General features: G+C 46.7%; 1 protein-coding gene across 2 annotated transcripts in view; it reads left to right on the forward strand.

Annotated features, from left to right (window-relative positions):
- Positions 1 to 9,883: 9,883 nt before the first annotated feature.
- Positions 9,884 to 20,629, forward strand: part of LRPAP1 (LDL receptor related protein associated protein 1) — a 30,287-nt gene continuing 19,541 nt past the window's right edge. The window contains exons 1-2 of one of the 2 annotated variants that reach the window (XM_067464723.1): positions 9,884 to 10,086; positions 17,561 to 17,705. In XM_067464723.1, the coding sequence (XP_067320824.1) occupies positions 9,919 to 10,086; positions 17,561 to 17,705 (313 nt within the window). In that variant the 5' untranslated portion in view covers positions 9,884 to 9,918. The remainder of the gene's footprint in view (positions 10,087 to 17,560; positions 17,706 to 20,629) is intronic. The other variant, XM_067464722.1, reaches the window with a different exon arrangement.

The raw sequence follows: 20,629 nt of genomic DNA on the forward strand, positions 1-20,629 counted from the left end.
AGCTTAGCCCAAAAGCAGCACGAAGTTTCCTCCAAAGCAGGAGCATGAAACAGCTAGCAGATAGCCACGTTGAAACTGACAGCTAAGAATTGCCCGTGGAAGCCCTAAATACATTTTGCACATCAAAACAATCTAGTTTCCCACAATCTACTTTCTCACTGCTCCCTTGACCTGACGCTGACCTAACTTGGCTGTGATCCGAGAGCTCCGTCTCAGGGTTTCGTTATCCCTTTGAAGCAGCACCTGGCCCTCCTCCTTATCAGTTGCATTCCTGTCCTGTGAGAACTGCTTCTCCATCTCAGAAGCAGGCTGAGAAAACTGTGAAAACCGAAAACCATCAGGCTCAGGCCGCTCAGGAGCCTGTTGAACCACAACAGCCATAGCCGAGCACCAGATGAACCAACCTGGACACAGCAGATTATTATTTGAGAACACAGAAATGCTGGACCACTCTCACAACCACCATGTCAGACGACACAGAGAAGCCATTGAAATCCACAAGAAACTGGTGGACAATTTCAACAGAAAGGGGGAAACCATGAAAATGAACACAATCTGGCTACCAGTATTAAAAAACCCTAAAATTAGAACAGAACAGAAAAGGACATCTAATCACCTCTCAACAAAAGATTGCCCCAGGCACTCTCAGGCCATTATATGCTAATCAGGGTGGCCAGTTGAAACATTCACCCCCTAGCTCCAACAGACAAGAGTCCTTTGTCCCACCCTGGTTATTCCACAGATATATAAACTCTTTTTCCTAGTTCCAACAGACCTCGCTAATCAAGGTGGTCAGTTGAGACATTCACCCCTAGCTCCAGCAGACAAGAGTCCTTTGCCCCACCCTGGTCGTTCCACAGATATATAAACCCTTTTTTCTAGTTCCAACAGACCTCACTCCCTCTGAGAATGCTTGCCAGAGATGCAGGCGAAACGTCAGGAGAGAATGCCTCCAGAACATGGCCATATAGCCCGAAAAAACCTACAACAACCCAGTGATTCCAGCCATGGAAGCCTTCGAGAAGACATTAGACAAGGGTTTGTTTGGGAGAGACGAAGAGACACCAAGCTCCTCTGAGAGGCTTCAGGACACTCCAAAGTGGCCTTTTCGAGATGATGGGAGTTGCAATTGAGGTTCCAAGTGACACAGAGCATGTCAGAAGAGCCAGCACACGGGGCATTGCTGGCATTGTGGCAAATGCAGGGGAAGTGCCGCGTGAAGCAGCATTCCCATGCGCCCCTGCTCCGGTGCCATCCTTCCCATCGAACATGCCCACAAGACAATGTACAACAAGCCCCAGTATGTGTGAGTGTGCACATGCCTATACACACTACACACCCACAGAGCCCATCCATGCTTTAGATCTGGGCTGGGAATCCTGTGGTGCCTTAGAGGGGATGCTGGGAGTTGGAGTCCAGCCACATCTGGGAAGGTGCATAGGATTGTATTGTCGAAGGCTTTCATGGCTGGAATCACTGGGTTGTTGTAGGATTTTCCGGGCTATATGGCCATGTTTTGGAGGCATTCTCTCCTGACATTTTGCCTGCATCTATGGCAAGCATCCTCAGAGGGAGTGAGGTCTGTTGGAACGAGGAAAAAGGGTTTATATATTTGTGGAATGACCAGGGTGGGACAAAGGACTCTTGTCTGCTGGAGCTAGGTGGGAGTGTTTCCACTGACCACCTCGATAAGCTTTGGATGGCCTGGCAGTGCCTGGGGCAATCTTTTGTTGAGAGGTGATTAGATGTCCCAGATTGTTTCCTCTCTGGGTTGTTGTAGGTTTTTTCGGGCTATATGGCCATGTTCTGGAGGCATTCTCTCCTGACGTTTCGCCTGCATCTATGGCAAGCATCCTCAGAGGTTGTGAGGTCTGTTGGAACGAGGAAAAAGGGTTTATATATTTGTGGAATGACCAGGGTGGGACAAAGGTCTCTTGTCTGCTGGAGCTAGGTGTGAAAGGATTGTTGTAGGTTTTTTCGGGCTATATGGCCATGTTCTGGAGGCATTCTCTCCTGACATTTTGCCTGCATCTATGGCAAGCATCCTCAGAGGTTGTGAGGTCTGTTGGAACTAGGAAAAAGGGTTTATATATTTGTGGAATGACCAGGGTGGGACAAAGGTCTCTTGTCTGCTGGAGCTAGGTGTGAAAGGATTGTTGTAGGTTTTTTTTCGGGCTATATGGCCATGTTCTGGAGGCATTCTCTCCTGACGTTTCGCCTGCATCTATGGCAAGCATCCTCAGAGGTAGTGAGGTCTGTTGGAACTGGGAAAAAGGGTTTATATATTTGTGGAATGACCAGGGTGGGACAAAGGTCTCTTGTCTGCTGGAGCTAGGTGTGAAAGGATTGTTGTAGGTTTTTTTTCGGGCTATATGTCCATGTTCTGGAGGCATTCTCTCCTGACGTTTCGCCTGCATCTATGGCAAGCATCCTCAGAGGTAGTGAGGTCTGTTGGAACTAGGAAAAAGGGTTTATATATCTGAGGATGCTTGCCATAGATGCAGGCGAAATGTCAGGAGAGAATGCTTCAACAGAAAAACCTACAACAACCCAGCGATTCCAGCCATGAAAGCCTTCAACACTTCTTTGGATTGAGAAAATTTCCAGCTGGAGGAAGAAAGGGGTTGGCAGACCTTCCCATATGTGTTCAGTTAAACCTGGCATGGGCCAACTTGGGCCCTCCCTCCAGGTGTGTTGGACTACAACTCCCACAATTCCTAACAGCCGGTAGGCTGTTAGGAATTGTGGGAGTTGGAGTCCAAAACACCTGGAGGGAAAGCCCAAGTTTGTCCAATCCCACAGTGGCCGCCTTGCAGGAGAGAGTCCAGGTAAATCCCCTTCCACGCCACACTAGAAATCCCAGACCAATGAGTCCACATACATATGCCTCTCACGCATGCACACACATGCACACACATGCACAGGCCAATCTCTCTTATGCACAGGCACTTGATTTTACACGCCCCGCCACGGTCACTCCAGAATTGCACCTCTTTCCCAAGGGAACCTGGGATGTATACTTCAGAGTCTACTGAACTGGCTTGTTCAGTAGACTCTCCTCTACAGTTCCATTTGGAGGGTTGAATGGAAAGTAATGCCTCCACCTTTGTAACTCCTCAACAGGTGGCTGTACTGGTATGTGTTAGGTACTGGCTTGTTCAGTAGACTCTCCTCTACAGTTCCATTTGGAGGGTTGAATGGAAAGTAATGCCTCCACCTTCGTAACTCCTCAACAGGTGGCAGTACTGGTATGTGTTAGGTACTGGCTTGTTCAGTAGACTCTCCTCTACAGTTGGAGGGTTGAATGGAAAGTAATGCCTCCACCTTTGTAACTCCTCAACAGGTGGCTGTACTGGTATGTGTTAGGTACTGGCTTGTTCAGTAGACTCTCCTCTACAGTTCCATTTGGAGGATTGAATGGAAAGTAATGCCTCCACCTTTGTAACTCCTCAACAGATGGCAGTACTGGTATGTGCTAGGTACTGGCTTGTTCAGTAGGCTCTCCTCTACAGTTGGAGGGTTGAATGGAAAGTAATGCTTCCACCTTTGTAACTCCTCAACAGGTGGCAGTACTGGTATGTGTTAGGTACTGGCTTGTTCAGTAGACTCTCCTCTACAGTTCCATTTGGAGGGTTGAATGGAAGGCAATGCCTCCACCTTTGTAACTCCTCAACAGATGGCAGTACTGGTATGTGTTAGGTACTGGTTTGTTCAGTAGACTCTCCTCTACAGTTCCATTTGGAGGGTTGAATGGTTGAATGGAAAGTAATGCTTCCACCTTCGTAACTCGTCAACAGATGGCAGTACTGGTATGTGTTAGGTACTGGCTTGTTCAGTAGACTCTCCTCTACAGTTCCATTTGGAGGGTTGAATGGAAGGCAATGCCTCCACCTTCGTAACTCCTCAACAGATGGCAGTACTGGTATGTGTTAGGTACTGGCTTGTTCAGTAGACTCTCTTCTACAGTTCCATTTGGAGGGTTGAATGGAAAGGAATGCCTCCACCTTCGTAACTCCTCAACAGATGGCAGTACTGGTATGTGTTAGGTACTGGCTTGTTCAGTAGACTCTCCTCTACAGTTCCATTTCGAGGGTTGAATGGAAAGTAATGCTTCCACCTTCATAACTCGTCAACAGATGGCAGTACTGGTATGTGTTGGGTACTGGCTTGTTCAGTAGACTCTCCTCTACAGTTCCATTAGGAGGATTGAATGGAAAGTAATGCCTCCACCTTTGTAACTCCTCAACAGATGGTAGTACTGGTATGTGTTAGGTACTGGCTTGTTCAGTAGACTCTCCTCTACAGTTCCATTAGGAGGATTGAATGGAAAGTAATGCCTCCACCTTTGTAACTCCTCAACAGATGGCAGTACTGGTATGTGTTAGGTACTGGCTTGTTCAGTAGACTCTCCTCTACAGTTCCATTTGGAGGGTTGAATGGAAAGTAATGCTTCCACCTTTGTAACTCCTCAACAGATGGCAGTACTGGTATGTGTTAGGTACTGGCTTGTTCAGTAGACTCTCCTCTACAGTTCCATTTGGAGGGTTGAATGGAAAGTAATGCCTCCACCTTCGTAACTCCTCAACAGATGGCAGTACTGGTATGTGTTAGGTACTGGCTTGTTCAGTAGACTCTCCTCTACAGTTCCATTTGGAGGGTTGAATGGAAAGTAATGCTTCCACCTTTGTAACTCCTCAACAGGTGGCAGTACTGGTATGTGTTAGGTACTGGCTTGTTCAGTAGACTCTCCTCTACAGTTCCATTTGGAGGGTTGAATGGAAAGTAATGCCTCCACCTTCGTAACTCCTCAACAGATGGGAGTGCAGGTATGCAGCAAGTTCTGGCTTGTTCAGTAGACTCTCTTCTACAGAGGGCAAAGCATATAGGGCTCTGGGGCCAACTAAAAAACCCAGGACTCTGTCAAATGCTGGAATCACCACAAAGCGGCATCTGTGGGGCCACAACTCTTTTTCATTGGCCAAAGGGATGGATCGGGGCCAGGCTTGCACTCCTCCGAGGAGCCGGCCCAAAGGGCAGACACGCCACCCAAAAACGGAAAGGAAGCAGTTTATTTTTTATTTAAATTTAGATTTGTATCCCGTCTGATCCACAAATAAACTAATAGAATCAAACACGGACTGCAAATCCATTGGGTTCAAAGCCCAGAAGGACCCCTCCTCCAAAAGGTATCGAACTGCATTCATTGCACAGTGTAGATCTGGCAGTAATCGAAATACCAACCAAAGGAGCATCGACACTTGAGAATCAATGCAGTTGGACGCCACTTGAATAATAATAATAATAATAGAATAATAGTTGGAAGAGATCACATGGGCCATCTGGTCCGACCCCCTGCCATGCAGGAAAAGCATAATAATAATAATAATAATAATAATAATATGAGGGTTGAATGAAAAGTCATGCCTTCACCTTCGTAACTCCTCAACAGATAGCAATACAGGTATGCGGCAGGTATAGGCTTGTTCAGTAGACTCTACAGTTCCATTTGGAGGGTTGAATGGAAAGTAATGCCTCCACCTTCGTAATTCCTCAACAGACGGAGTACAGGTATGCGGCAGGTACTGGCGCATTGATAAGCTGGACACATTCCAGCTCATCAATCTCTCTCTTGAATTGTGGTGCCCAGAATTGGACACAATATTCCAGGTAAAGTGGTCTAACCAAAGCGGAATAGAGCATGGGGAGCATGACTTCCCTAGATCTAGACACTAGGCTCCTCTTGATGCAGGCCACAATCCCATTGGCTTTTTTTGCCACCACATCACATTGTTGGCTCATGTTTAACTTGTTGTCCACGAGGACTCCAAGATCTTTTTCACACGTACTGCTCTCGAGCCAGGCATTGTCCCCCATTCTGGATCTTTGCAGAGGAGAGGGGCGTAGAAGAAGACAATCAGGTTCCTTCCGTGGCGAGGGGTCCCACACACAAAGGCGCATTGTGAAAAATAGCAACTTCCCCTGAGGCAGGCAGGAAAAAGGCAATGGGCCATCTTCCTGTCCGTTGGGCTATTGTGTTACAGATGTCCAGACACAATGGGAACAAATAATTTTGCCCAGGGGGGTTTCATTCAACAAGAAGGTGTCACCCCAAAGAAGATTCATCAGAGAGTGGAAGCTGTTTATAGTGATTGTGTTGGTGTGAGTACTGTACGTCGTGGGCGAGTAAGTTTAAAGATGTTGAGGTGGGAACATCCGACTTGTGTGACAAACAAAGAGTTGGATGTCCTGCGAACGTAACCACCGAGTTTCACAAGCAAAAGATATATATACAATGAATAAGATTTTTAAAGTACGAGGGTTGAATGAAAAATAAAAATAATAATATTAATAATAATAATACTACGAGGGTTGAATGAAAAGTAATGCCTCCACCTTCATAACTCCTCAACAGATGGCAGTACAGGTATGCGACAGGTACTGGCTTGTTCAGTAGACTCTCCTCTACAGTTCCATTTTGGCAGGAAGCCTTAGCATTGAACGGTTGTGTTGTTAAAGTGCGAAGTATGGAAACCAGTTGCGACTTAAGCAACATGCAGAAGATGTCACCCCAAAGGAGATTCATTAGAAAATATAAGCTGTTTATGGTGATTGTGTTGATGTGAGTACTGTGCATCATTGGGTGAGTAAGTTTAAAGATGTTGAGGTGGAACATCTGACTTGCGTGACAAACAAAGAGTTGGGCGTCCTGTGAAAGCAATCACAAGCAAAAGGTTGACAGATTGATTCAGGACGATCCTTGTATCACTCAGAGAGAAACTTCAAGCAAGTTCAAAAGCACCTTCTCAGGATTATTTCTGCGTTTGATTTATTAAAATATTCCCATCCAATCCCAAGTAATGAAGATGGAGGCATTACTTTTCATTCAACCCTCGTAACAATAGTAACAACAATGGTTACTTGCCTTTCTGTATAGCTGGAGGGAAGGTGCAACACAGTCAAAATACATAATTAGGATGTGAGAACATTAAGACACATGTATATTAAAAAGACATAAAATTTAAACACATTAAAATCATATGTACTGTAATGGATCACGGGTTTAGGGTGCGGGGTCCGTTTTCGAAGAAATCCACAGAGTCCAATTGGTTCATGTAAGACACCATTTATTCAAGCTGATCAACATGGGGCGGACAGACAGCACTTCTTTTTGTGCTTTCATAGACTGCCGCGCCCTCCCCTGTTTCTGCTGACCTTTATACTCAAGTAATACAAGGGGTTTTTTTTGTCATGGAAAGTACTCTTTTTCTAGCCCCACTCCCTTGACCTTTTGATAGAAAGTACCTTCTTGTACCTGCGAACTCTGCACTTAACCACAACCTTTGGCTTAACCACAACTCAACTTCTGAAGTAAGCTTGAACTTTGTATGACTTCTACGTGTCACATCTTGTTTCTTAAAAACATTTTCTTCCGTGCTGCTAATTTCATTTAAAGCCCCTTGCTTAGCATTGGCTAATTTTACCCAAAAACCCTTTCAGTACCCAATAAAAAGGGAGATGAAATGCATAGGCATATCAATCTGTTTCATTGCCATGGCCCAATGTGAAGGCGGTCTGGGAACTGGAGAGTTGTAAGAAAGGCTAAATGACCTTACAAAACTACATCTCCCAGCATCTCATCGCATAGGGCCAGGGCAGTCGAGTAATAATAATAATAATAATAATAATAATAATAATAATAATAATATATCCTGCTTTCTCTCTTCTGCAGGAGACTCAGAGCGACTTAACATAAAAGCACCAGCATGCAATTAAAAATATACCAATATGCAAACATTAAAACAGGATTAAATATAAACAGTATTTTAAAAATTCCCAATTAATTATATGCTTTAAGGGTTTTTATATATGTTTTATATTGTAATGTTGATTGTTTTGAATTGCACTTTTATTAATACCTCCCTTCAGGGGTTTTTAGACTTCAATTCCCACAATTCCTAACAGCAAGCTATTCAACCTCAGCAGACTGAAAGCCAAAACCAAGGTTACAACAACATCTGTTATAGAACTCCAGTACGCTGATGACAACGTCGTCTGTGCGCATTCAGAAGAAGATCTACAAGCCACTCTAAACACCTTCACAGAAGCATACGAGAAGCTCGGCTTGTCATTGAACATTGAGAAAACCAAGGTGCTTTTCCAGCAGTCACCAGCCGTCCCCTCTCCAATGCCAGAGATACAGCTTAATGGTGTCACATTAGAAAATGTGGACCATTTCCTCTCCCTTGGCAGCCACCTCTCCACCAAAGTCAACATTGACGCCGAAATACAACACCGCCTGAGCTCTGCGAGTGCAGCATTTTCCCGAATGAAGCAGAGAGTGTTTGAGGACCGGGACATCCGTAGGGAGACCAAGGGGCTTGTCTATAAAGCCATTGTCCTCCCAACCCTGCTCTATGCCTGTGAGACGTGGACTGTCAACAGACGTCACATGCAACTCCTGGAACGATTCCATCAGCGCTGCCTCTGGAAAATCCTGCAAATCTCCTGGGAAGAGAAGTGGACAAACGTCAGCATGCTGGAAGAAGCAAAGACCACCAGCATTGAAGCGATGGTCCTCCGCCATCAACTCCGCTGGGCCGGCCACGTTGTCCGGATGCCCGACCACCGTCTCCCAAAGCAGTTGCTCTATTCCGAACTCAAGAACGGAAAACGGAATGTTGGTGGGCAGGAAAAGAGATTTAAAGATGGGCTCAAAGCCAACCTTAAACACTCTGGCATAGACACTGAGAACTGGGAAGACCTGGCCGTTGAGCGCTCCAGATGGAGGTCAGCTGTGACCAGCAGTGCTGCAGAATTCGAGGAGGCACGAATGGAGGGCGAAAGGGGGAAGCGTGCCAAGAGGAAGGCGTGTCAAGCCAACCCCGACCGGGACCGCCTTCCACCTGGAAACCGATGCCCTCACTTCAGGAGACAATGCTGATCAAGAATAGGGCTCCACAGCCACATACGGACCCACAAGAATGTTGGAAGACAATCATCTTCGGAAAGCGAGGGATCGCCTAAGTAAGAAAAAATTAGGAATTGTGGGAATTGAAGTCCAAAACACCTGGAGGGAGGGCCCAAGTTGTCCCAGGCGGGACTTGAGGTTGTCTCGGAGACGGCTAAAACGGGCCAATCGCCGCTCGCCCTCTATTCGAGGAGGGAGGGCAGCAGCCAATGGGATCACACAGCCCTTCTGAGGCGCCGCCCCCTTTCCCCAAAAGGTAAACAGCAATCTATCTTTCTATTCACCGGCCCAGCCAATCGCGTCGGGTTACGGTTTCCTAGGCGACGCGGGCGACCAATAGGAACGTCCGTTTTTCACAGCCTTTCTCATGTTCATCAGCGCAGCCAATCGCGTCGGACTTCGGTTCCCTAGGCGACGCGGGCGACCAATAGAAACGTCCGTTTTCCACAGCCTTTCTCATATTCATAAGCCCAGCCAATCGCGTCGGGCTTCGGTTTCCTAGGCGACGCGGAGAGCCAATAGGAACGTCCGTTTTCCACAGCCTTTCTCATATTCATCAGCCCAGCCAATCGCGTCGGGCTTCGGTTTCCTAGGCTACGCGGGCGGCCAATAGGAACGTCCGTTTTCCACAGCCTTTCTCATATTCATCAGCCCAGCCAATCGCGTGGGGCTTCGGTTCCCTAGGCGACGCGGGCGACCAATAGGAACGTCCGTTTTTCACAGCCTTTCTCATATTCATCAGCCCAGCCAATCGCATCGGGCTTTGGTTTCCTAGGCTACGCGGGCAGCCAATAGGAACGTCCGTTCTCACAGTCTCTCGTCCTATTCGTCAGCAGTGAAAGCGGCCCAGCCAATCGCGTCGGGCTTTGGTGTCCCAGGCAACGCGGGCGGCCAATAAGAGCGCGCACTGTCATGTGACCCGAGATTTGGTCGGACAGAGAAGGAGCAAGATGAAGACTTTGTGGGCGACGCTGGCGCTGTTTGTGGCCCTGGAGCCGGGCTCCGGGAGCAAGTACTCGCGGGAGGCCAACCAAGGCCCGGGTTCCACTCCCGAGGCCACCGCCCCCGCCGCCTTCCGCCTGGCCCGCCTCAACCAAGCCTGGGAAAAGGCCCAGCGGGTAAGGGGAAGGCCCAAGCCTGGCGGGGAGGAAGGGGCTCCAAGGGGGTTGGGAGGGGACCCCAAAGGCCATCTAGGCTGACCCCCTGAAAAGGGAGAGAGAGGGGCAGGAAGGTAATAATAATAATAATAATAATAATAATAATAATAATCTTCTATCTATATAAATAACAATGTCATGTTCATTTTGTGGGATTAAAATAACTCAAAAACCACTGGACGAATGGACACCCAATTTGGACCCAACACACCTCTCAGGCCAACGAGTGACCATCACTCATTAAAACACTGAAAAACAGCAGAAGGGACTTAAAAAGGTGGCCCAAGCTACCTATCCGAATGTATCTCTGCCTATTTATTTTATTTATTTACAGTTCTTATATTCCGCCCTTCTCCTCACCCCGCAGGGGACTCAGGGCGGATTACAGTCAACACATATATGGCAAACATTCAATGCCAGTTTTGACAAACAACGTTTTAACACACAAATACACCGAGGCTATTTAACTTTTTTCTGGCCGCCAGGGGAGCTGCTGCTTTTCATCGTCCATCAGCGACACCGATGAAGTTCTTCCGCATTCCACATTCCCCGGAGTCTTTTTTCTTTATGGCCTCATAAATTAGTTAAATTTAGCCTCCCACACTTTAAGGTGGTGCCTTATTTTCCTACTTGACAGATGCAACTGTCTTTCGGGTTGCAAAGGTCGACAACGGGCTACACAATGGCTGGACACCCACTCCAGCCCAGGCTGGCTTCGAACTCATGACCTTTTGGTCAGAGTGATCTTAATGCAGCTGACACTCAGCCAGCTGCACCACAATCCCGGTGCTATGAACCCACCAGGACTCTGAGATCTTCTGGGGAGGCCCTGCTCTCTATCCCGCCTGCTTCACAGGTGCGGCTGGCAGGGACGAGGGACAGGGCCTTCTCTGTGGTGGCCCCTCGGCTGTGGAACGCACTCCCCATGGACATTAGATCAGCCCCTTCACTAATGGTGTTTCAAAGAAAATTAAAAACTTGGCTGTTTGAACGGGCATTCGGATAAACAGTGCAAAGAATATGATGAACACAGGAACGGAATTATGGACGATGAATTGGATCACGATTCTAGTTACGAGATGTTATCGGGCTGTTATTGTTGTGTCATTATTTTGTATACTATGCTTTTAATGGTTTTTAAATTGTATATCGTTTGATTGACTTTTTACCTTTTTGCTGTAAACTGCGTTGAGTCGCCTGTCGGGCTGAGAAGTAAAGTAAATAAATAAATAAATAAAAAGCAAAAAAACAAAAATACATTACAACACATGCGCAAAACCACACACACATATATATGCAAACACACATATACACAAATATATGCACACACAAAATACATATACACGGACTGGGCCACAGCAACGCGTGGCAGGGTATGGCTAGTATAAATAAAAAATGTAATATATGTTTGTGGGATTAACATAACTCAAAAACCACTGGGCGAATGGACACCAAATTTAGACACAAGACAACTCTCAGACCAATGAGTGACCATCACTCATAAACACACTGAAAAACACAGCGGAAAGCGCTTAAAAAGCTAATAAATAATACAACGCAAAACCACATATATACACAAATATATACACACACAAAACACACATACACAGACTGGGCCACAGCAACATGTGCCAGGCGCAGCTAGTATGTGTATATATGTGGTTTTCATAGAATTATAGAATTGAAGAGTTGGAAGAGACCTCATGGGCCATCCAGTCCAACCCCATTCTGCCAAGAAGCAGGAATATTGCATTCAAAGCACCCCTGACAGATGGCCATCCAGCCTCTGTTTAGAAGCTTCCAAAGAAGGAGCCTCCACCACACTCCCTCCGGGGCAGAGAGTTCCACTGCTGAACGGCTCTCACAGTCAGGAAGTTCTTCCTCATGTTCAGATGGAATCTCCTCTTTTGTAGTTTGAAGCCATTGTTCCATTGCGTCCTAGTCTCCAAGGAAGCAGAAAACAAGCTTGCTCCCTCCTCCTCCCTGTGGCTTCCTCTCACATATTTATACATGACTATCATATCTCCTCTCAGCCTTCTCTTCTTCAGGCTAAACATGCCCAGTTCCCTAAGCCGTTCCTCATAGGGCTTGTTCTCCAGACCCTTGATCATTTTAGTCGCCCTCCTCTGGACACATTCCAGCTTAGAGTCAATATCTCTCTTGAATTGTGGTGCCCAGAATTGGACACAGTATTCCAGATGTGGTCTAACCAAAGCAGAATAGAGGGGTAGCATGACTTCCTTAGATCTAGACACTATGCTCCTCTTGATGCAGGCCAAAATCCCATTGGCTTTTTTTGCCGCCACATCACATTCCTGGCTCATGTTCACCTTCCTCCCCACGAGGACTCCAAGATCTTTTTCACACGTACTGCTCTCAAGCCAGGCATTGTCCCCCATTCTGTATCTTTGCATTTCATTTTTCCTGCCAAAGTGGAGTATCTTGCATTTGTCACTGTTGAACTTCATTTTGTTAGTTTTGGCCCATCTCTCTAATCTGTCAAGATCGTTTTGAATTCTGCTCCTGTCCTCTGGACTATTGGCTATCCCTCCCATGCGCATGTGTTGTAATGTATTTTTGTTTTTTGGCTTTTTAAGTCCCTTCTGTTGTGTTTTTCAGTGTTTTTATGAGTGATGGTAACTCATTGGGTTGTTAGATGTATTGTGTCCAAATTTGGTGTCAGCTCGTCCAGTGGTTTTTGAATTATGTTAATCTCACAAATGAACATTACATTTTTATTTATATAGATAACAAAATTTGATTTTTTTTTTCTGTTCCCAGTTTGAAAGTGTGATTTCCTGTTTAATTGTGTGGTCCTGACTTTGGAAGTAGTTGTTCTACTCTAGAAACTTTGTTTTTGTGGCTGGCACAAACTGTGTTGAATTGGTTGAGAGTTGATGATGATACTCACTGAAAAACTAGAGCAAAATGTGGTGCAGGATGATGGCCGTGGTTGTGGCTTGGTGTGCAGAGAGGAGGCACGGAACAACAACAACGTCCAAAGGTCAGACTGGGCATTGCTTTAATGCAAAGCCTGAGAGCCAGATGACCTTCTGGCCCTTTTAAATGCTGCACTCACTCAGACCTTTTGTCCCTGCGGTGATTTGTGTGCTCATTAATTAACTAGAAAGAATATTGGACCTTGGAGAATGCTAAATGCAATCCCTCTGAATTGCAAAGCTGTGAGAAGGATTGGCAGTCCACATGCAGAGCAAACCCACCTCCAGATCAAAATGAATAGATTTAGCACAGGCCTGGGCAAATTTGGACCCTCAGTGTGTTTTGAACTCCAACTCCTACAATTCCTAATAGTAATGTATTTGTGTTGTTTTGATAATTCAATGCTTATGTTTTGCGTACTCTGTAAGTTGGTGTTTTGCTATTTGGAAACCGCCCTGAGTCCCCTCAGGGAGATAGAGCGATATATAAATAAAGTATTATTATTATGTGAAGATATCTGCCCTTACCATAGAATCATAGAATCAATACCCTATGCTACTCTGCTGCTGAGTACGCATGCCCAGTGTGGAACACATCTCACCACGCTAAAACAGTGGATGTGGCTCTTAATGAGACATGCCGCATTATCACGGGGTGTCTGCGCCCTACACCACTGGAGAAATTACACTGCTTAGCCGGTATTGCACCACCTGACATCCGCCGGGAAGTAGCAGCCAATAGCGAAAGGATCAAGGCAGAGACATCTCCAGCTCATCCCTTGTTTGGGTATCAGCCAGAACATCTACGACTTAAATCAAGAAATAGTTTTCTAAGATCTACAGAGAGACTCGCTGGAACACCCCAGCAAGCAAGAGTCCAGAAGTGGAAGGTTCAAACCCAGAACCTCAATCAATGGCTGAGACCAAATGAGAGACTAGGGGCGGCTGAAGCAATATGCAAGGTGCGCATTTGTGTATAGCGCAAATCCCCGAGGGGCGCTCTTGAGGCGCCCTGCAGTCACTCACTCATGCGTAGCTTGCAATGTGAAGGGCACACAAAAAACTGGGCGACTTGGAAGGTGCTGAACAAACTGCGCTCTGGCACCACAAGATGCAGAGGCAACCTTAAGAAATGGGGCCACAACGTGGAGTCCACGACAGGCGAGTGTGGAGAAGAGCCATCCACTGACCACCTAGTGCAATGCAACGTGAGCCCTGCTACATGCACAATGGAGGACCTTCTTATAGTAACACTAGAGACACTCCAAGTGGCCAGCTAATAATAATAAATAATAATAAACTGTATTTATTACCCCGCCACCATCTCCCCAATGGGGACTTGGAGCTGCTTACATGAGGCCAAGCCCAAATAACAATTACAATAACGAAAAACCAAAAACACAAGCTGAAAACGCAAACAATAAACAATAACATCGTAGTTACATAAAACATATAAATACATAATATAAAAATAAAAATATGCACATGCGCAATAATAATGGGCGGGCTACATGTAGTGATTAAAAGGACAAGCAGATTAAAACTATTTATTTATTTATTTACTGTCCTTGTATACCGCCGTTTCTCAGCCTAATTGGCGACTCAACGCGGTTTACAACAAAATATACAGTGCACAGTATACAATTAAAACCATAAAAAACATAATACACAATATTACACGAAATCACAATCCAATACATCTCCTAACTAAAATCCTGGTCCAATTGCATCATCCATATTACCAATCCGTAATCAACACTTTCATTGCACCGAATTAACCAAATGCCTGCTTGAACATCCAAGTTTTTAGTCTTCTTCGGAATACCATCAGCGAGGAGGCTGACCTTACCTCCATGGGAAGGGCGTTCCAGAGCCGAGGGGCCACCACAGAAAAGGCCCTGTCTCTCGTCCCCGCCAGCTGCACCTGTGAAGCAGGCGGGATAGAGAGCAGGGCCTCCCCAGGAGATCTTAGGGTCCTGGTGGGCTGATAGGCCGAGATACGTTCGGATAGGTAGGTTGGGCCAGAACCGTTTAGGGCTTTAAAGGCCAGCGCCAGCACTTTGAATTGAGCCCGGTAGCAAATCGGTGAGATAAAAGAGGGAAGCAGGTAATTTACAAAGGAGGGCTCATTTTAGCAGGAGTTGTGGAATCAAGCTTTCCCATGAGGGGGGACGCATACTCCAGTGACAGAACTTTGAGGCAGAGCAATCATGAGGGATTATATACCTACTCATCAAAGGTGCAGCGGAAGAGCCAGGTTTTAAGGTTCTTTTTGAAGATTTCTAGGGAAGGGGCTTTCCTAATTTCTCCAGGCAGTGAGTTCCAGAGACGGGGAGCCGCAGCGGAAAAGCCTCTCTTCCTTGTACTCACTAGGCGAGCTTGAGAGACTGTCAGGGGTGAGAGAAGGGCCTCCCCGGAAGATTGGAGCGCCCGAGAGGGCCCAGCTACTGGTCAAAGGACATTTAATCAACTACCAAGCCTGCAAACTTTGTGGTTTGTTTGTTTGTTTGATAAAAAATGCAATATAACTGTTTGGTTAGGGAGGGATAGCCAATAGTCCAGAGGACAGGAGCAGGATTCAAAACGATCTTGACAGATTAGAGAGATGGGCCAAAACTAACAAAATGAAGTTCAACAGTGACAAATGCAAGATACTCCACTTTGGCAGAAAAAATGAAATGCAAAGATACAGAATGGGGGACAATGCCTGGCTCGAGAGCAGGACGTGTGAAAAAGATCTTGGAGTCCTCGTGGACAACAAGTTAAACATGAGCCAACAATGTGACGTGGCGGCAAAAAAAGCCAATGGGATTTTGGCCTCATGCATCAAGAGGAGCCTAGTGCCTAGATCTAGGGAAGTCATGCTCCCCATGCTCTATTCCGCTTTGGTTAGACTAGTTTACCTGGAATATTGTGTCCAATTCTGGGCACCACAATTCAAGAGAGATATTGACAAGCTGGAATGTGTCCAGAGGAGGGCGACTCAGAAGATCAAGGGTCTGGAGAACAAGCCCTATGAGGAGCGGCTTAGGGAACTGGGCATGTTTAGCCTGAAGAAGAGAAGGCTGAGAGGAGATGTGATAGCCATGTATAAATATGTGAGAGGAAGCCACAGGGAGGAGGGAGCAAGCTTGTTTTCTGCTTCCCTGGAGACTAGGACGCGGAACAATGGCTTCAAACTACAAGAGAGGAGATTCCATCTGAACATGAGGAAGAACTTCCTGACTGTGAGAGCCGTTCAGCAGTGGAACTCTCTGCCCCGGAGTGTGGTGGAGGCTCCTTCTTTGGAAGCTTTTAAGCAGAGGCTGGATGGCCATTTGTCAGGGGTGATTTGAATGCAATATTCCTACTTCTTGGCAGAATGGGGTTGGACTGGATGGCCCATGAGGTCTCTTCCAACTCTTTGATTCTATGATTCTATGATTCTATGATTCCTGACACGATGAATAAATTATTATTATTATTATTATTGTTATTATTTGAAACACAACAAGATGAGTCTACAGCAGACAAGATCACTTTGCTGGCTGTTGTATTGGATCACACATCGGACACTTCTCAAGTGTCTAGGACTGTGTGATGTCTTGGCAAATAATGCTTGCGGATCCCATTATTATTATTATTATTATTATTATTATTATTATTAGTTTTGAGGAATTGTGGTAGTTGAAGTCCAAAACACCTGGAGGGCCAAAGTTGCCTAGTCTACACTGTAGAAGGAATGTAATTTGATACCACTTTGACTGCCATGGCACAATGTTATGGAAATGCAGGAGTTGCAGCTTTGCGAGGTCTCTTGGCCTACTCTGCCTGAACTCCAGCTCCCAGGATTCCGTAGCACTGAGCCATGTCTGTTCCAGTTTGGAGCAATTAGGACTCAATGGAGCTATGGTTTCAAATGAGTCCACCTGAGCTGTAAGGAGAGCTGTTCCTCAGTGGAACTGTGGTTTTGTATATTTTTATGGATTTAATCTGAATTAGAGCCCCCGGTGGCACAGTGGGTTAAATCACTGAGCTGCTGAGCTTGTTGATCGAAAGGTCACAGGTTCGATTCCGGGAAGCGGTGTGAGCTTCCGCTGTCAGCCCTAGCTTCTGCCAACCTAGCAGTTCGAAAACATGCAAATGTGAGTAGATCAATAGGTACCGCTCCGGCGGGAAGGTAACGGCGCTCCATGCAGTCATGCTGGCCACATGACCTTGGAGGTGTCTACGGACAACGCTGGCTCTTCGGCTTAGAAATGGAGATGAGCACCACACCCCAGAGTCAGACATGACTGGACTTAATGTCAGGGGACTACCTTTACCTTTACCTTAATCTGAATTATTTTTAGAACTAACGATATTTAATTCCTACTGGCTGTTAGGAATTGTGGGAGTTGGAGTCCAAAACACCTGGAGGACCAAAGTATGCCGAGGCCCACTGTAGATCATTGTCGTGAAGGGGCTGGACCTCCATTTTCTGTGCAAACTGACATGTCCTTCTTCTCTTTTGGCAGCTGCACCTCTCGGCTGTGAAACTGGCCGAGCTGCACAGCGACCTGAAGATCCAGGAGAAGGATGAGCTTCAGTGGAAGAAGCTGAAGGCCGAGGGTCTCGACGAAGACGGAGAGAAGGAGGCCAAGCTCAGGCGCAACCTGAACGGTAAGAGAGCGGGAGGAGGGTTGACACACTTTTATTTATCATGTCATCAGCAACCATACCATTGTGTTACAATTCTAACAGAACAAAAAAAAAAACACACAGATTTTGCAAACTTGGTAGTTGGCTAAAAATGTCCTTTGACCAGTATCTGGCCCCTTGGAGTGCCTCTGGGGTTGCCACAAGGAGGTCCTCCATTGTTCATGTGGCTGGGCTCAGGGTGCATTGCAGCAGGTGGTCAGTGGTTTGCTCCTCTCCGCACTCGTATGCCGAGGATTCCACTCTGTAGCCCCATTTCTGAAGGTTGGCTCTGCATCTCGTGGTGCCAGAGCACAGTCTGTTCAGCACCTTCCAAGTTGCCCAGTCCTCTGTGTGCCCAGGGGGGAGTCTCCCATCTGGTATCACCCATGGATTGAGGTGCTGGGTTTGGGCCTGCCACTTTTGGACTCTCGCTTGCTGGGGTGTTCCAGCGAGTGTCTCTGTAGATCTAAGAAAACTATTTCTAGATTTAAGTCGTTGACGTGCTGGCTGAGACCCAAACAGGGGATGAGCTGGAGATGTCTCTGCCTTGGTCCTTTCACTATTGGCTGCTCCTTCCCGGCGGATGTCAGGTGGTGCAATACCGGCTAGGCAGTGTAATTTCTCCAGTGGTGTAGGGCGCAGACACCCCGTGATAATGCAGCATGTCTCATTAAGAGCCACATCCACTGTTTTAGTGTGGTGAGATGTGTTCCACACTGGGCATGCACACTGGGTTGACACACTGTGCCGACTGGGATTCAGAGTCACCGAGGAGCCACACAGAGCAGGCCCTCCCAGATAAGAGGTCTTTCAATAGAGTATACGTTTGGCATGGCAGATGGAGGTTGGGCTACATTATTTATTTATTTATTTACCATATTTATATACCGCCTTTCTCAGCCCGAAGGCGACTCAAAGCGACTAGATGGCCCTTGGGTGTCCCTTCCAACACTTCAGATTCCGTAATGGTGGATGATGTGATGTCCGTGCTTGATTCATAGAATCATAAAGCTGGAAAGGGACTCCAGCTGCCATCTAGTCCCACCCACCCCTTCTGCCAGGCAGGGAGGCGCTATCCAAGCCCTCCAGACAGATGGCTGGCCCTCCTCTGCTCAAAATCCCCCAGAGGAGGAGATTCCAAAAAGTTCTTACAGGCTGTCAGGAAGTTCTTCCTCACGTTTAAGTGGGGTCTCTTTTCCTGCCTTTTCCAATCAACCTGACATCAGTACCAGGAATGTTTCTGGAGTAGATCATTAAACAGATAACGTGTTGGCTCTTAGAAAGGAATGTCATGGTTGCTAATGATCAACAGGACTTTATTTCCCTTGCGGGGTGGAGGGGGGGGGGTTTCCTTCTGAGGCCTGGTCCCGGGCTCTCCTGTGAGCAAAGGCTGCCTGGGGTCCATCCGCCAAAAGCTTTGTGTGCTCAAGGTTCTTGTAGGTTTTTTCGGGCTATAGGGCCATGTTCTAGAGGCATTTCTCCTGACGTTTTGCCTGCATCTATGGCAAGCATCCTCAGAGGTAATGAGGTCTGTTGGAACTAGGCAAAAGGGTTTATATATCTGTGGAATGGCTGGGGTGGGGCAAGGAGCTCTTCTCTGCTGGAGCTAGGTGTGAATGTTTCAGCTGACCACCTTCATTAGCATTCGAAGGCCTGGCTGAGCCTGGGGGAATCTTTTGTTGAGAGGTGTTAAGATGTGCCTGGTTGTTTCCTCTCTGCCATTTTGCTGTAGTAATTTTAGAGTTTTTTTTAATACTGGTAGCCAGATTTTGTTCATTTTCATGGTCTCCTCCTTTCTGTTGAAATTGTCCACATGCTTGTGGATTTCAATGGCTTCTCTGTGTAGCCTGACATGGTGGTTGTTGGTGTGGTCCAGAATCTCTGTGTTCTCAAATAAAATGCTGTGCCCAGGTTGGTTCCTCAGGTGCTCTGCTATGGCTGACTCCTCTGGTTGGAGTAGTCTGCCGTGCCTTCCATGTTCCTTGATGCGTGTCTGGGAAATGCTGCTGCGTTTGGTGGTCCCTCTGGAGACTTCTTGTCCACAGCTGCATGGAATACAATGGTAGACTCCTGCAGAGGTGAGAGTGTCCCTCTTGTCCTTTGCTGAACGGAGCATTTGTTGGATTTTCTTGGTGGGTCTGTAGATAGTTTGTATGTTGTGTTTCCTCATCAGCTTCCCTCTGCGGTCAGTGGTTCCCTGGATGTATGGCAGGAACCCTTTTCCTCTGGGTGGGTCTTTGTTTTGACTCTCGTGGCTTCTTCTCGGTGGTCTTGCAGCTCTTCTGATGTCTGAGGTGGAGTCCCCCTTGGCCTGGAGAGCCCAGTTGAGGGGGTTCAGTTCCTCTTGGAGGAGGTGGGCTTCGCAGATTCTTTTTGCACGGTCTGCCAAGGCTTTAATGGGGCTTCTTTTTTGCCTTGGGTGATGGTTGGAGTTTTGATGTAGATATCTATCTGTGTGTGTGGGTTTTCTGTAGACGGTGTGACCCAATTGTTGATCTGGTTTGCGGATGACTAGGACATCTAGAAAAGGCAGTCTTCCTTCCTTTTCTTTTTCCATGGTGAATTGGATGTTTGGGCGGATGCTGTTAAGATGGTCCGGGAACCTGTTGAGTTCTTCTTCTCCATGGCTCCAAATGGTGAAGGTGTCATCCACATATCTGAACCATATGTTTGGGTGGATGCTGTTGAGATGGTCCAGGAACCTGTTGAGTTCTCCTCCTCCATGGCTCCAAATGGTGAAGGTGTCATCCACATCTCTGAACCATATGTTTGGGTGGATGCTGTTGAGATGCTCCAGGAACCTGTTGAGTTCTTCTCCTCGATGGCTCCAAATGGTGAAGGTGTCATCCACATATCTGAACCATATGTTTGGGTGGATGCTGTTGAGATGGTCCAGAAACCTGTTG

This window comes from Anolis sagrei, chromosome 2 (genome assembly GCF_037176765.1).
Source record: "Anolis sagrei isolate rAnoSag1 chromosome 2, rAnoSag1.mat, whole genome shotgun sequence".
In the NCBI taxonomy this organism is placed as follows: domain Eukaryota; kingdom Metazoa; phylum Chordata; class Lepidosauria; order Squamata; family Dactyloidae; genus Anolis; species Anolis sagrei.